The 15,804-nt window shown below is 43.9% G+C and overlaps 1 protein-coding gene across 5 annotated transcripts in view; it reads left to right on the forward strand.

Annotated features, from left to right (window-relative positions):
- Positions 1-15,804, forward strand: part of FCHSD2 (FCH and double SH3 domains 2) — a 146,698-nt gene that overhangs the window by 71,263 nt on the left and 59,631 nt on the right. For all 5 annotated transcript variants that reach the window (XM_082219254.1, XM_082219255.1, XM_082219253.1 and 2 more), the window contains exons 6-8: positions 1,018-1,151; positions 1,440-1,494; positions 2,545-2,673. In XM_082219254.1, coding sequence (XP_082075380.1) covers positions 1,018-1,151; positions 1,440-1,494; positions 2,545-2,673 — 318 coding nt within the window. The remainder of the gene's footprint in view (positions 1-1,017; positions 1,152-1,439; positions 1,495-2,544; positions 2,674-15,804) is intronic.

A 15,804-nucleotide genomic window follows, 5' to 3' on the forward strand; every position in this document is an offset into this window, starting at 1 on the left:
ATAAATAGCAGATCCGAAATGAATTATTGTACTTGTTCCCTGTATCCGCAACGGTGAGGTCACAAGAAATGGCATCTAGTTGTTGCTTCGCTTGCATTCTGCAAATGGAAGTTGTAATTTTTCCAAGAAAGGTCAATGAAAATTTGGAGACCATTGTCATAGATCTGGAGAGACTGCAAATGGTAGCTGAATGCCTCTCTTGGAGTTCCAAACGGGACTTAAGCGCACATTTCTTTGTGTGTGTGTGTGTGTGTGTGTGTGTGTTTGTTATGCAGGGAGAGCTGCTGTCTATAACACACACATTGCATGCCATGTAGCATCTGTAACACTCAAAAATCAGCACGTCACAAAAATAACTCTTATATGAGAATTTGCCTTGGGAAGATTTATGTTCTGGAGTAAGAGCCATTCTTTGAGGTGAACTTACTGAGAGTCAAGGTAACCTAGTCACACATACACAGGAATCCAAGGTAAACCAATGGCCCATCTCCACAGATGGTGCCCTACCTTGTGCTCCAGGGATGATCTCAAATAATATTTGATGGAGAAACTCATCCCCCCGTGTGTGGGGTCCCTGGAAATGGAGTCGTATTTCTGGCTATTATAGCTGGCGGTGATGAGTAGAACACCTTCTCTTCAGTGCTCTTTAAAAAACCATTTATCCCAGTGGCCATTACAGCATCCTATGGCCACGCTCCCATGGAGTAAATGCAATTACTTGCTATGTTGGCAGTGCAATTACTTGCTATGTGCTGAGCATCTGTTAAACCTTTTTGCCTGCGTCATCTTCCCAAGTATAACAGTTTGCACTGGCTACGGTTACACTCTGCAATGTTCCCATAGTGGACAATATCAGCTTGCAGCAGCATGTACAGAATATGAATACTCTGTGTCAATATGTTCAGAATGGAAGGTTTTGTTGTTGTTTTGAATTAGGGATACAGTAGTAGCGACTGTTCTACATTGATGATGATAGCAATAATAGTTTTTCCCCTTTGTGTGTTCTTTTTTGTTCAGTGTGTGGACCAGCTGACCAGAATCCAGGCTGAATTGCAAGAGACAGTCAAAGATTTAGCTAAGGGCAAGAAGAAGTACTTCGAAACAGAGCAGATGGCTCACGCTGTCCGTGAAAAGGCCGATATTGAGGCCAAGTATGTAACGACGTGTCTACAGTTCCTGCGTCTAAATGTGTTTAAAATAGCTTTATGTAATGCACCCTGCTTGAATATTAGTGATGTAATTCAAGCCTGTAAACAGGCACTCTGCTGGTCACCTTTAGAATCGAATCCAGTCGCTAGGAAAGGGTTGTCTCCATTTTCTCTAGTGCTGTGTCTATGTTACATCCATATTGGATCCATATCATCTCCAGATGAGCTGCTTTCTAAATGTAATTCCTGTTCTAGACATCTGCTGATCGATTGTCTTGCTTTCGTTCACAGGTCTAAACTTAGTCTTTTTCAGTCAAGGATAAGCTTACAGAAAGCAAGTGTAAAGGTGAGTGTTGCACAATATAATTCTAGGGATATATTGGGTCTAGAGGGTGAGCTGGAAATGTCCCTAAAGCAGAGCCTCATTAAACTGGCCAAACTGTGATCAGGGCGGGCTTGTTTTATAGGTGTAACAGCACATTAGAATCCATTCAGAACAACCCAGGAATTTGAAGTTCTTAAGCATTTCTCATCAGCATCACGATATAGCTGTCTATAATCTGCGAGAACTTTTTCCATCTCTGCCACAAGTGCAACTCTGACCTCTTCCCAGAGGAGGAAATACTGCCCAGTGCCAAACCCTTCCCACCTGCTGGGTTTAGCAAGCAGGGTTTTAGCAGAGCTCTTGGCTTTGGCCAGTTAGCCTGTTTACCTGATTATATTTAATATGGTCTTGTTTTGCTTACCTCATTGTGTACAGCAAAGTGTCTCCTGTAGCTCTACTTTGCCAGCCCAGTTAGCCTGCTTATGGCAGGACAATGTTTTTTTGCACTGAGAACATTCTGTAATGCACAATTTGCAGAAGGCAAAAGGGCAAAAACTCAGATTCCATCTCAGATTATAGGAGTGGCAGGCAATTCTTCTGGTTGTTATGCAGTACTTATGCAACCTTCATAAAATATATTATTTATGTTCCTTGCTAGAGCCATTTAGGGGTAGTGTGATGCATTCTTGTCCCCAATGAAGTTAAAATCTCCACCGGTGACATTAAATAACCCACTATGTCAAAAGCTTAGCTTTTCATTTATATTGTGGGGATAATGATCCACTCTGTGGGGTTATTAGTAAAAGAACATACACGAAGTGTTTCGAGCCCTCAATACTTAGCGCATAAATGACAAATTGTATTATATATTTGTACCCTGCTTATTTTATTTCAAAATTGTGTATCTAATTAGATACCTGTTCTAGTCCATAAAGAATTGCAGCAGGTAGCATTGGGAAGATATACTGGGCTGTTAAACTTCATCCTCTTATTGCTTCACAATGTTAAACTTTCATGTCTTAATCATTGCTCATCATTTGTTTACCAACTAATTTTGTTTTATTGATATAGTTAAAAGCACGACGGTCTGAGTGTAATTCCAAAGCTACTCATGCGAGGAATGACTACCTTCTCACTTTAGCAGCCGCGAATGCACACCAAGATCGCTACTATCAGACAGACTTAGTAAATATTATGAAGGTAATGGCAGATAAAATTTAGTCAAATAATTTATATTTCCCCCTCTGTATTATAGATTCTGTTATATGATACAGTGTTGGAATAATATAAGAGCATTATTGCTTTGTGCTTAAGTTCATGATGTGTCTTAAGATTCTGGAAGATTCAAAAATATTTCTGTGCTTCCTTACTGTGTAATACCAGCCAAATAAAGCTGTAACTATGTTTAAACACTGTCAAGTTACAAACTCCCTAGATTATGAGTAGAGAAAATGGGTCCGTTCATATATCAGACTGTGCCTGTATGTGTTACTGAAGTCAGAGTATGATGTTTGACTTGAGAGTTTGGTTTATGGTCAGCCGTAAACCAGCACTGGAAATCATAGTTGGATTTTACAGGCCATTGTTGGTGCTGAGAAGATAGTCAGTGAAAGCAGTCACTTTTGGATAGTGTGCATTTGAAAGCTCAAACCATGATTTGGGTCCTAAACCTATGGTTAGTGTTTGGTGTTAATGTTTGAATTGAACCAGTGTGGAACGTGATGCATTGCTGAATGTTGAATTGGTGACATTGAGTATTCTGCAGCCTGGATCTAAAAAACTAGGGAATTAGTTCTGCTTGCTCAGAGAGCCTTTGGACTTGTGGTTACCCCTTTACCATGCTTTCGAATTTTGAGTGGTGTCCCAAAGGCGCTGTGGTCTGAATGGCATGAACGCCCCACCAAGAGAGGGCGCTGCACTGGGCATGCACAAACCTTTTGAGCACACACAAACAGCATTTTTAAAAATCTCAGCCTGGTTTTTAATGTATGTCCGTAAAATGGTGTTAAATGACTGAGCTTTTTCTACCCTGTCCCCAGACATCAGCTGTCTGGTGGTAGATTTGAACTGATCTTTTGTAAACAGTCTGGAGATTCTCCACAGTCTGCAGCATCTATTACCATCCCCATCCCTGGCCAAAAAAACCCTGTGCAGTAGTAATAGCAGGCTTTGAAGCAATGTATGGCATATTAGAGGGACGCGGGTGGCGCTGTGGGTTAAACCACAGAGCCTAGGACTTGCTGATCAGAAGGTCGGCGGTTCGAATCCCCGCGACGGGGTGAGCTCCCGTTGCTCGGTCCCTACTCCTGCCAACCTAGCAGTTCGAAAGCACGTCAAAGTGCAAGTAGATAAATAGGTACCGCTCCGGCAGGAAGGTAAACGGCATTTCCATGCGCTGCTCTGGTTCGCCAGAAGCGGCTTAGTCCTGCTGGCCACATGACCCGGAAGCTGTATGCCGGCTCCCTCGGCCAATAAAGCAAGATGAGCGCCGCAACCCCAGAGTCGGCCACGACTGGACCTAATGGTCAGGGGTCCCTTTACCTTTACCTAGCGGAAGGTCTAATTAATCTTTGCAACTGTACAACAAAGCTCTGTAACCGATCCCAGTGTTTTCCTTGCCTTGTGTGTGGTCAGCCCTTGCTTATTGCCCTTTTTTTAAGGTTTTAGGTCCTAAAAAAAAATTATTTTATGTTGAGAATAATTCGTAAATACAGGGGAGGCTGGGAGGGGTTTTGTAAAAATTTATCGTGTTTTAAGAAATGGTTGATAATGGCAAATATTTTTTTCCCAAATTGTACTGTCTCCCCAAATATTTGCAGAGGTTCACATTAAGCAAATAGCTCACCAGGTGGCTAAAGAGCAATTTTCTGTGCTTCTTACACCAAGGTAATAGAAAGTTCCAATTTAAGCAAAGTGTAAGGTTTTTTTTTCAAAGTCCTTTCTTTTTGCAGATTTTTGATAAACCATAGTTAGCAAGGGGGAAGGGATCTGGGTCTGCTCGGTCCCTGCTCCTGCCAACCTAGCAGTTTGAAAGCACGTCAAAGTGCAAGTAGATAAATAGGTACCGCTCCGGCGGGAAGGTAAACGGCGTTTCCATGCGCTGCTCTGGTTCGCCAGAAGCGGCTTAGTCATGCTGGCCACATAACCCAGAAGCTGTACGCCGGCTCCCTCGGCCAGTAAAGCGAGATGTGCGCCGCAACCCCAGAGTCGGCCATGACTGGACCTAATGGTCAGGGGTCCCTTTGCCTTTATTTGGCTTATTTATGGAACAATGATAGATCGCAATGAGAAAAGTTTTGCAGGATCTTCGTAATGTATATGGCTGGCAGGGGTTTAGTTTGGAGAACAAAGTTTGTCCCTGACCAGTCAGCTATTAACTAAATAGCAGTTCATCTGGTGATAGAGAAGCAACAACATTGCAAGAAAAATCCGCAGAGCCAAGGCATGCAAGGCATGAATGTATTCTGCTTTCGGTTTCCCTACCCGCTAGTAGAGAACGATAGCCGCCTTCTGGAGCTGGAGGCTAGATGGATCATCGGACTGCAAAACCTGACACTGAAAAGGTTCGATGAATAGCTGCAGTTGGTCACTTAGGTCCAGACTGCATTTGAACGGAGCCAGGGAAGGGTCGATTTAAAGTGGCACAGGGCCTTGAATGCATACACAATCCTTCTGTGTTACTTTTATTGTTGTTAGCCGCTCTGAGCCCGGCTTTGGCTGGGGAGGGCGGGATATAAATAAAATTTTATTACAGTGGTGCCTTGCAAGACAAAAAGAATCCGTTCTGTGATTCTCTTCGTTTTCGTTTTGCGAAGCAAGCCCATTGACGGATTAGAGGATTAGCACTATTAGCAGCTTTTAGCGGCTTTTAGCGGCTTTTAGCGGCTTATCGGATCAGCTGATAAGCGGCTTAGCGGCTTAGAAAAGGGGGGGAGGGGAAAAAACCCACAGGAACTCGCAAGACATTTCCGTCTTGCAAAGCAAGCCCATAGGAAAGCACCTCCAAAACGGAAAACTCTTTCATCTAGCGAGTTTTCCGTCTTGCAAGGCATTCGTCTTGCGGGGCACCACTGTATTTTTATTATTCCTATTATTCTGCAGTTTTTCCCCAGCAGCACGTAAACTGGGATAGCACAGTTGGTAGAGAATGAGACTCTTAATCTCAGGGACATGGGTTCGAGCCCCACGTGGGGCAGAAAGCTTCCTGAGTTGCCAGTGGGTGGTGGGTGCTGACCTTGAAAGCCCTAAACGGCCTCGGTCCAGTATACCTCAAGGAGCGTCTCCACCCCCATCATTCTGCCCAGACACTGAGGTCCAGCGCCGAGGGCCTTCTGGCAGTTCCCTTCCTGCGAGAAGCCAAGTTACAGGGAACCAGGCAGAGGGCCTTTTTGAGTGGCACCCGCCCTGTGGAACGTCCTCCCACCAGATATCAAAGAGAAAAACAACTACAGTGGTACCTCGGGTTACATACACTTCAGGTTACAGACTCCGCTAACCCAAAAATAGTGCTTCAGGTTAAGAACTTTGCTTCAGGATGAGAACAGAAATCGTGCTCTGGCGGCGCAGCGGCAGCAGGAGGCCCCTTTAGCTAAAGTGGTGCTTCAGGTTAAGAACGGTTTCAGGTTAAGAACGGACCTCCGGAACGAATTAAGTACTTAACCTGAGGTACCACTGTACCAGACTTTTAGAAGACATCTGAAGGCAGCACTGTTTAGGGAAGCTTTTAACGTTTAATAGATTATTGTATTTTAATATTTTGTTGGAAGCTGCCCAGAGTGGCTGGGGAAACCCAGCCAGATAGGCGGGGGTATAAATTTTTTTTTTTTATTATTATTATTATTATTATTATTATTATTATTATTATTATTATTATTATTACTTCCAACTCTACAATTCTATGATTTTTACCAGCTGGGCCAGTATAGCCTTAGAAGATTTCAGAGACTTTTGCCCCCTCATCACTATTGAGTTTGTGAACCAGGCGTTATACTGGGTTTAGGACAAAGCCTGCTTCCTCCCTTCCCCACTACCCCAGAAGCTCAAATCTCAGCGGCGTCACTAATGACTACCCTTCTGCGCATAGACCTTATTGTGAGCCCCTGTGTGCATTTTGGTGGTGCCTGTGCAGGAGCCATTGCTTGGACTTTGTCTTGAGGGTGAAATATGAGAACTGAGATGGGCACTCTTAAATCCCCAGACAGACAACTGTGCAGTGTGCATTTCAAAATGCCATTTTAATTATTAATACAGTCTGGGAGGATGATCCAAAAATCAATTTAATGTCACTTTTCCTGGAGACCCTCCATGCCTCTTAATTTCTTAAATTATTTACATTCGTTCTCTCTCTCTCTCTCTCTCTCTCTCACATACACACACACACATCACTTTGGCACAGCGGAGCATGATGTAATTTTAGTTCTGTCATACATATTTGGAATACAAATGTGCTGGACCAAAAAGGAAGAAGAAAATCCAGTGATCTGGTCGGATTAGTAATTTGAAGCCCAGGATGAGCTTTCAAGGCACTTTGATTTGCAATATCCTTAAATCATAGCTAAGCTGACGTGTTGTTGTTTTTATTCTAGCCTGTGCTTGTCTTCTTAAGTTTCATATACAAATAATTTTATAACCTCAGCACCAAATACTTGAGCATATCTGATTTCCAATGAGCAATTTGTCTAGCATCATATGACCAGCGGCAATATTTGTGTCTTCAGAGAATTTCTTTGGGAGTAGACATTTATTTATTTATTAAATTTCTATGCTACCGTTCCTTCAAGGATCACAGGGCAGTTTACAATATAAAAACACAAAAATACACAACAACAAACAAACAAATAACCCTCCCACACACACTGTTTAAAAGGCTATAGATTGTTTAATTAGCCAAAGGCCTGAGGGAAAAGGAATGTTTTCATTTAGGTCAGCAACCTTTTTCAGCTGTGGGCCAGTCCACCGTCCCTCAGACCATGTGGTGTGCTGGACTATATTTTGAAGAAAAAAATGAACAAATTCCTATGCCCCACAAATAACCCATTTTAAATAAAAGCACACATTCTACTCATGTAAAAACACCAGGCAGACCCCACAAATAACCCAGAGATGCATTTTAAATAAACGGACACATTCTGCTCATGTAAAAACACGCGGATTCCCCGACCGTCCGCGGGCCGGATTAAGAAGGCGATTGGGCCGCATCCGGCCCCCGGGCCTTAGGTTGCCTATGCCTGGTCTAGTGCCTAAAGGTCTATAATGAAGGCGCAAGGCGATCTTTCATGGGGAAAGCATTCCCCAAACAAGGAGCCACTGCAGAAAAGGCCTGTTCTTGTGTTGCCACTCTCCAGACCTCTCGTGTATGAAGGCCTCAGGTGATGATTGCCAGGTCTAGGTTGGTTCATATGGGGAGAGGTGGTCTTTGATGTGGTGCGGTCCTGAACCTTGACAGTAATGTTGCTTGTACTTTATGCAGAAATGCCCCACCCCTACACTTAGAATGCAGAAATTCAGCTAAATTTCCAAAATGCAACTTTTCCCAATACAGTGGTACCTTGGTTTAAGAACTTAATCCGTTCCAGAAGTCCGTTCTGAAACCAAAGCGTTCTTAAATCAAGGCGTGCTTACTCTTAGCAGCAGGGGACTCAATTTACAAATGGAACACACTTAACAGGAAGCAGAACATGTTCTGCTTCCAAGGAAAAATTCACAAACCAAAACACCTACTTCCGGGTTTGCAGCGTTCTTAATCCAAGTTGTTCATAAACTAAGCTGTTCTCAAACCATGGTACCACTGTATTGGGAAAAGTTGCATTACACAAAAGTTGCATTGTACAGTGCTGCCTTGGGTTAAGTACTTAATTCGTTCCGGAGGTCCGTTCTTAACCTGAAACTGTTCTTAACCTGAAGCACCACTTTAGCTAATGGGGCCTCCTGCTGCCGCCGCACCGCCAGAGCACGATTTCTGTTCTCATCCTGAAGCAAAGTTCTTAACCTGAAGCACTATTTCTGGGTTAGCGGAGTCTGTAACATGAAGCGTATATAACCCGAGGTACCACTGTATATTTCAATGAGGCTGGGAGATCAATGGCAAAATGAATGCTTCGTATGCAGAAGAACTCAGGTGCAGTTTGTGGCATCTTTTGATTAAAATAATATGGGCGAAGTCTCCACCTGACGGAGCTATAGCCAGCAAGAGTAGGTGGTCTGCATTGGTGGCCTCCACCGAGGGCTTTCTGGCGGTTCCCTCACTGCGAGAAGCCAAGTTACAGGGAACCAGGCAGAGGGCCTTCTCGGTAGTGGCGCCCTCCCTGTGGAACGCCCTCCCACCAGATGTCAAAGAGAACAACAACTACCAGGCTTTTAGAAGACATCTGAAAGCAGCCCTGTTTCGGGAAGCTTTTAATGTTTGATGTATTATAGTATTTTAATATTCTTTTGGAAGCCGCCCAGAGTGGCTGGGGAAGCCCAGCCAGATGGGCGGGGTATAAATATATTATTATTATTATTATTATTATTATTATTATTATTATTATTATTATTATTATTATTATTATTATTTATGGCAGCATCATTTGTTCATATGAGCCAGGAGGGCAAAGAAGGAAGCAACGGGCATGGAAACTGTTTGATGAAGATGTACAAAACTAGCCATCAGAGAAGGGGAGGGTAATGTTGAGACCCACGTTACATCAAAACAACGTGGTGTCTGTGGTAGCAGGCGGGGGCTGCTGCAGAAATTCTTAGTGATCAGAAAGATCTCTAGGAGCACTTAACCTTGTATGTTGCTTTACCTTCTTGGGAGTTAAATTCTTTGCCATATGCTCCCAGGGTTGCTCTTGCGTCCACTCAGACCTTGAAGACAATGGGGTCTGGACTCTCCCCTCTTTCAGGACGCTGCTTCCATTTCAGATTTGTGCAATCTCCAGTGTACAATCAAGAACACCTTGTTCTGTCCCAAACTTCGGAAACTTGGGAACAAAACAGATGTGGCACAGCATGTTTTTCCTTTGTTACGAAAGGATCCATGGGAGGGCTGCTAATTTTGACTGAAGGACCAGCACTGGGGGAGGAGAAGGGAGAAGAAGCAGAATGTTTAGCCCTCTGCGGCCCCTGCTACTTAATGCCTCCATGTGCAGCCCCCAAAGTGCTGCCAGCAGCGCTTTTGCTAAACGAAAATCCCTGACATTATTTCAAGATGGTTTTGCACCATTTAATTACAATTATTTGATTCTAACCTCGGTGTTTCTCTTGTACCGCAACTGCGATTTTGCAAGTTCAATCTCTTTGTCAGATTATTTTTTCCAAGTACAAGAATTTGTGCTGCGGTTCTTTCCTATCGGAGGGGCAGCTGCCCAGTGATCTGTTTGACAGTGTGCTTGTTTGATGCCTGACTTGCTTTGCTGGAACGGATCCAGTTCAGAGATTGTACACGTTAATTGCTGTTGACTTGAGGTTTTCTGAGGAGTTGCTTCTGTTGATGCATCTGCCATTGCTGTGACCTTGCCATTGTACAGATGGGTTGTGATTTTCCTTGAAAGCTTGCTATTCCGTTCTTTATCATTTTCCGAAACTGTTGGGGGAGGTTAATCGCAGTACAGGTTTCATTCCTGGGGTGGGGTGGTATAAGAATCTGCATTGTTGCGCTCAGGCCTAGGCTGCGGGATCTGTTGTCTTGTGCAATGTCCTGAACATCTCAGTTTTCACAGTTGCACTGGAAATCTTGGAAATGTGTCCTTGATTGCTGCTAAAGGTTAAAACAGAAACTGAGGGGGCATTGCAGCTGTGTCAAGACAATGATGGCTGCCTCTTGTTGGACCCAGCCTCCTAACCCCTACAGAATTATTCTCCCTTGGGTGTCAACTGTGCGTTATTTCTCCATTTGATGTACAGTACTTACTGGTCCAGGGACGCGGGTGGTGCTGTGGTCTAAACCACTGAGCCTAGGGCTTGTCGATCAGAAGGTCGGCGGTTCAAATCCCTGCAACGGGGTGAGCTCCCATTGCTCGGTCCCTGCTCCTGCCAACCTACCAGTTTGAAAGCATGCCCAAAAGTGCAAGTAGATAAATAGGTACCGCTCCAGCGGGAAGGTAAATGGCGTTTCCGTGCACTGCTCTGGTTCGCCAGAAGCGGCTTAGGCATGCTGGCCACGTGACCCGGAAGCTGTCTGTGGACAAATGCTGGCTCCCTTGGCCAGTAAAGTGAGATGAGCAGCGCAACCCCAGAGTTGTTCACGACTGGACTTAACTGTCAGGGGTCCCTTTACCTTTACCTTACTTATTGGTCTAGAGTATAAGGACCTCATGTCTTGTGCTTCCGTATGAGCTTTCGTTTGCATGCACACTTCTTCAGATACCTTATTTTATTTTATTTTAAATAAACAATAAAAGTCAAGTGCTGCTATAACAGCTGCCCTAACACTCCTGCAGTTTTCACTGGTAAAGAAAGCACTGTCATAATCGGTGTGGAATGGGGCTCAGCTAGTATTTTTAGCTCTGTTTTACTTGGATAACCCAATTCGGGTTGCAGTAGGGAGAGAACTGCCTTCTATCTAAACCTTGAAAAAAATAAAAACAGTAAATTTTGTTTAGAACAGGCATAAAATACCAGCACTACTTCTGAACTCCCAGCAGAAACTGTGCATGTGTGTTGCAGTGTATCGACTTGAGAGATATCATAGAAAAGGCTTTGCATATGGCAGGTGTCCAAAGCAAATAAGCTTATTAATTATATTTTCCTGGAAAATGTTTGCTTAAGTATTTCTCCCCACACCCACCCAAGAATATGTTAAAGCAGGCCCTGTACAGAAGAACTGTCTCCACAAGGTTTTGAAACATGCTAGAAATAGTATCTCACGTGAGTCTTTTCTGAAATTTTTTTTTATTGAAAGTTAGAAAAATACACAATTATATGTGCACTAAATGTGAGTCTTTATACTTAGCTGTGCATAAAATCCCGGATTTACAGTTGTTTTGGTGAATTATACTGTTGGCCTCATAAATTACATTTCAGACAATGGGTTGTATCCAATGTTGCTTTGGCGCCAGTGGAACCGACTTCTGCTTGCGCAGTGGGGCTTACCCTCTCCAGATGGGGGGACCCTCTGGAGCAGATTTGGGGTGACGTGTGGGAGGCAGCAGAGGAGAGGAGAGGAGAGGAGAGGAAAGTCCTGTTATCTTAGCAGGGCTTGGCTCACGCAGAACTGGTTACAACCCAACGCTTGTGTTGAAGAAAGTGACAAAAAGAAACTGTGGTGGTCTGCATAACATGGAGCTGTTTAGAGACTTTGATTGATGAAATTATCATCAAATTTGGGGGGTGGGGAACCATTATTGTGAACTTAACAGGTAGTGTCACAAGTCAGATTTTCTACATAGTCTTATAGCCCCCCCTCCCCAAAGTATGTGCTATTAATCTTGTTTTGATTTTTTAAAAAAACGAGAAGGATAGCCCAGACCTTTTGAGATACAGTCATACCTTGGGTTGAAGTAGCTTCGGGATGAGTATTTTTGGGTTGCGCTCTGTGGCGACCCGGAAGTAATGGAGCGTGTTACTTCCGGGTTTCATCGCTCACGCATGCGCAGACGGTCAAAATGATGTCATTCGCGGCAGCGGCGAATCGTGACCCACAGATGCAGGTTACGTTCGCTTCAGGATGCGAACGGGGCTCCAGAACGGATCCCGTTTGCATCCAGAAGTACCACTGTATCTTAGAAAGGTTGCCCAATTTATTCCTCTCCCTTTCTGTTTGGCAGCTTGCAAAATCCCCTGTCTTCCTTCCGCTCCCTATTGATTTATCTCTCTGCTTTGTTTGTGGCATTTTAGGGGTGATGCGCAATGTTGGCTCCCCAGGGGGAGTGGGAACCTTAAGCTACAGGTTCTCTGTGCATTCTAGACAGAGGGCAGCTTACAGACAGACTGTGAGGTACTCTCAGCTTGGTCAGGGAGGTTCCTTTGGGGTGTTTGCTCCACAATACAGTGGATGCTCCAGTTGCGAACATGATCTGTGTGGGAAGCACGTTCGCAACCCGCAGCGTTGCATCTGCGCATACGTTCTGGTACTTCCGGGTTCAGCGCAGTGTGCAACCCGAAATCGCGCAACCCAAAGCGTCTGCAACCTGAGGTATGACTGTAGTTTCTAGATACTGGAATTCAGGGCTCCTTGAATATACTGTTTGTGCCCAGATGTTGCAACAAATGTAGGAAGAGGCCATCTTGGTAGCCCAGCTGGCAAGTTCTTTCCCCACAGAGGCTTATTAGAGCTGCTTTTGGGGCACATGGGCCTATTAATCTGGAATGACTTTGAGCGGCTTTATCGAGTGATGGAAAAATGCAGGCTTAAATGTTTCCTAGTTGTAGTGGTTACTTTTTGTGTGCTTTGGGTGTTTCGTTTCTTTGACAAGGGTGGAATTGAATTCTTATGTTTAGGGAGCCAGCCTTGAGGGTGAGTAAGAAGGGAGGTGAGTTTAGGTGTGGAGGCATTTGAAAACAGGGGAGAAAGAAAGGGCATCTTCATGTGTACTTTTTGGTGCAGCCCAACATGTGCTGAAAGTTCAGTGTCCTCCTCCTTGTTCCCTGCCTGCCTCCCTCCGTCCCTTAAAATACAATGTCACAAAAGACCTTTTTGCCTTTTCCAAAGCCCTGCACACAAGAAAATGAGAACTGACATCAGCTAGTCCCATCTGTGTGTGCTTCCAGAATCATGCCTTAACCTTTAGTAAGACGAGCAGTCCTTTGGAGAGCTGGGTTCTGTTTGGTACTAGATGAAAGGTGAACAAGAGCTGACTGCAGAATGTTGGAACTAGTTTCTTTGAGATGTGCCAAGGTGGAAGGAGGCTGCAAAGTTAAAGCCCTGTAGCGTTAAACCTTCAGAACATCGAAAAAGAAAAATGGTGGTATGTTGGCTTCTGGTGGCTAAAGAGTAAGAGGCAAGCTGTCTCAAGGAATTCTTTGCATTTTTACATACTGTGAACTCTTCAAGTTGTGGCGGTGTTTCTCCAGTCAGATGCTTCCTCTTTCCTCTCTGAACTGTTCAAATCTTCCTCTGTCTCTAAATCAAAAGACGATGAGCAAGTTCATAGTACTTCATTCCCTCGGGACATCCATGCAGTCCAAAAGAAAGCATTAACCAAACAGTTTTAATTTTGTTGTGGGCTTAGTCTGTGTGTGGTTTTAGTGCTGGCTGTGTGTGAGACAAGCCCCAGTTCCTCACTCCCCTCCTGTTAAAGGCCTCATCCAGCAATCTCTCTGCTTCTCATCTTTTCTGGGTTAGCGAGCTTGTCCTGAAGGGAAGGAACTTGTTCCTGGAGAGCCAGCCACTCATTGCTCATTGGATTTTTGTGCAACAGGGAGATAGCTGTATATGTGACATACAGTAAAAAGAAAGAACGATAATAACCTGGAAATCCCCCACATGCCTTGTTTGCATTTCACTAACATACAGTAATTAATTTTCTAATTTTAATTGCTTTATTTAGAGGGAGGGTTAAATCAAGGAAAGGAGGGGCAGAGGAGCTTGCCCTGAACTCATTTGTCTGTCAGCTCAGCTTTTTAAACTGTGTAATACATACTGCAGTCCTTTTCACAAGCCCCTGGGATTTGGTGGTACATAAAACAAATTATTTAAAAATAAATAAAATAGATTCACTATAAATCTTCAATGGATGATATATTTCCTCTTTCCCAAAGGGGTGTTTAAAACACACACACACACACACACACACACACACACACACACGTGTCATCTTCTCCATTTCATTTCTTCTCTTTAGCCTCTGCTGTGACAGCCCCTGTTCCCTTACTCAGTCACAGCTTGGTGGCATAACGTATTCTTTCATTTCTCCCCGATGCGTAGATTTCAGAATTTATTAACTACTTCTACAGTGCCCTGCATCTATCTATCTGTCTATCTTATCTGTTTAAAATTCAGCCCATCCGGTAGGAGTTCATGGTTATTTCTCGCAATGGTTTTAGCATTGATTTCACAGAGGCAGTTTTGTTGTTCTTTGCGTTACTGAATGTTGAAGGAAGCCCCTGTGAAACACCCTGCCCTGGATATGAGAGCAGATTGCTGATAACCGGGTGATTGCATGCCTTTCAAAAAGACCCATGTGATTTGTCAAACAGGTCATTTCTAGACTTTGGGGATCCAAAGGAAATCTTAGCCTTTTATAATGTGTCCTCACCACTATTGCTACCACATCCCTACCCATCTTTTATATAACTCTTTTCTCCTAAGAGGCAAAATATTGTATTTGGTCTCCAGGATCTGTATGAAACAGTTAGGGGAGCGGCTGTCCTTGGCCTGGCTGCTTGCTTGCCTAGAAGCCTAGAGCAAACACCCCATTTGCCTCCTCATTGATCTGCCCCTAATGTTAGTTTGTAAGTTGAAAGATTCCAAATCAGAATGATATTTCGGAACTGTTCTCCAGTGAAAGACAGAGCAGCTATCAGGATTAAAGATAGGGCTAGAAACATGTTTTGAAAGGTGAGAAATATCCAGTAATACTAGCATTGCAGACTCTGATCAGTACTGGACACGGTACTGAGTGAAACAGATTCTCCCTAGCGGATTTAGAGAGAAGGGAAATGGCTTGGTCAAGAGACAGGATAGCTCTTCAAGGCTGAAGGAAGTGCATGGGAGAGAGAGAGAGAGAGAGAGAGAGAGAGAGAGAGATGGTGGATGGAACAAAAGAGACTGAAATTTGGATTGCTGTTTATCTATACCTATCGGTTTAAAAAGACCATCTTGGGTGCTTTTTTGTGGCTTAACATTTTACCAAGCAGAGGAAATTTTAGAAAAGAACAACACCTATTGCTTTTTACTGTCCCTAGATTTTCACTTGTTCAAACATCTGCACTGGCTGTCAATCTGCTGTCAAGGCAGCTTCAGTGTCCTTGTGTTCATTTACAAAGCCCTGAGCAACTTAGGTCTGGGTTGCCTTAGGCACCACCAGAACCCAGAACAGCTCTATCACTGATATCACCTGTAGGAGCATCACTGTTTGTCCCCAGTGAATGAGGCTCATTTGACATCAACATGAAACTGAGCCTTCCGTGTGGCTGGCCCGGTCTTGGGGACTGCTCTTCCAGTAGAGATTCACCAAGCACCTTCTGTGTTAACCCTCAAATGCTAGCTTTGCCACCAGGTGACAGTTAAGGAAAACGTTTTCCGTGCTATCTCTTTTTGTGGGTTTTTAAAATTTCATTATAAATATTTGTCTTGAGATCATTTTATGACACTTCAGAGGTATGTATGATTGCAGCAATTCCTCTGATGGTGTGCATGTTACCCACACAAAGGTCTCTTATTCTGAAATGATAAAGCTGGATAGGAAC

Source organism: Podarcis vaucheri (genome assembly GCF_965113315.1).
Source record: "Podarcis vaucheri genome assembly, chromosome: 4".
NCBI classification, from domain to species: domain Eukaryota; kingdom Metazoa; phylum Chordata; class Lepidosauria; order Squamata; family Lacertidae; genus Podarcis; species Podarcis vaucheri.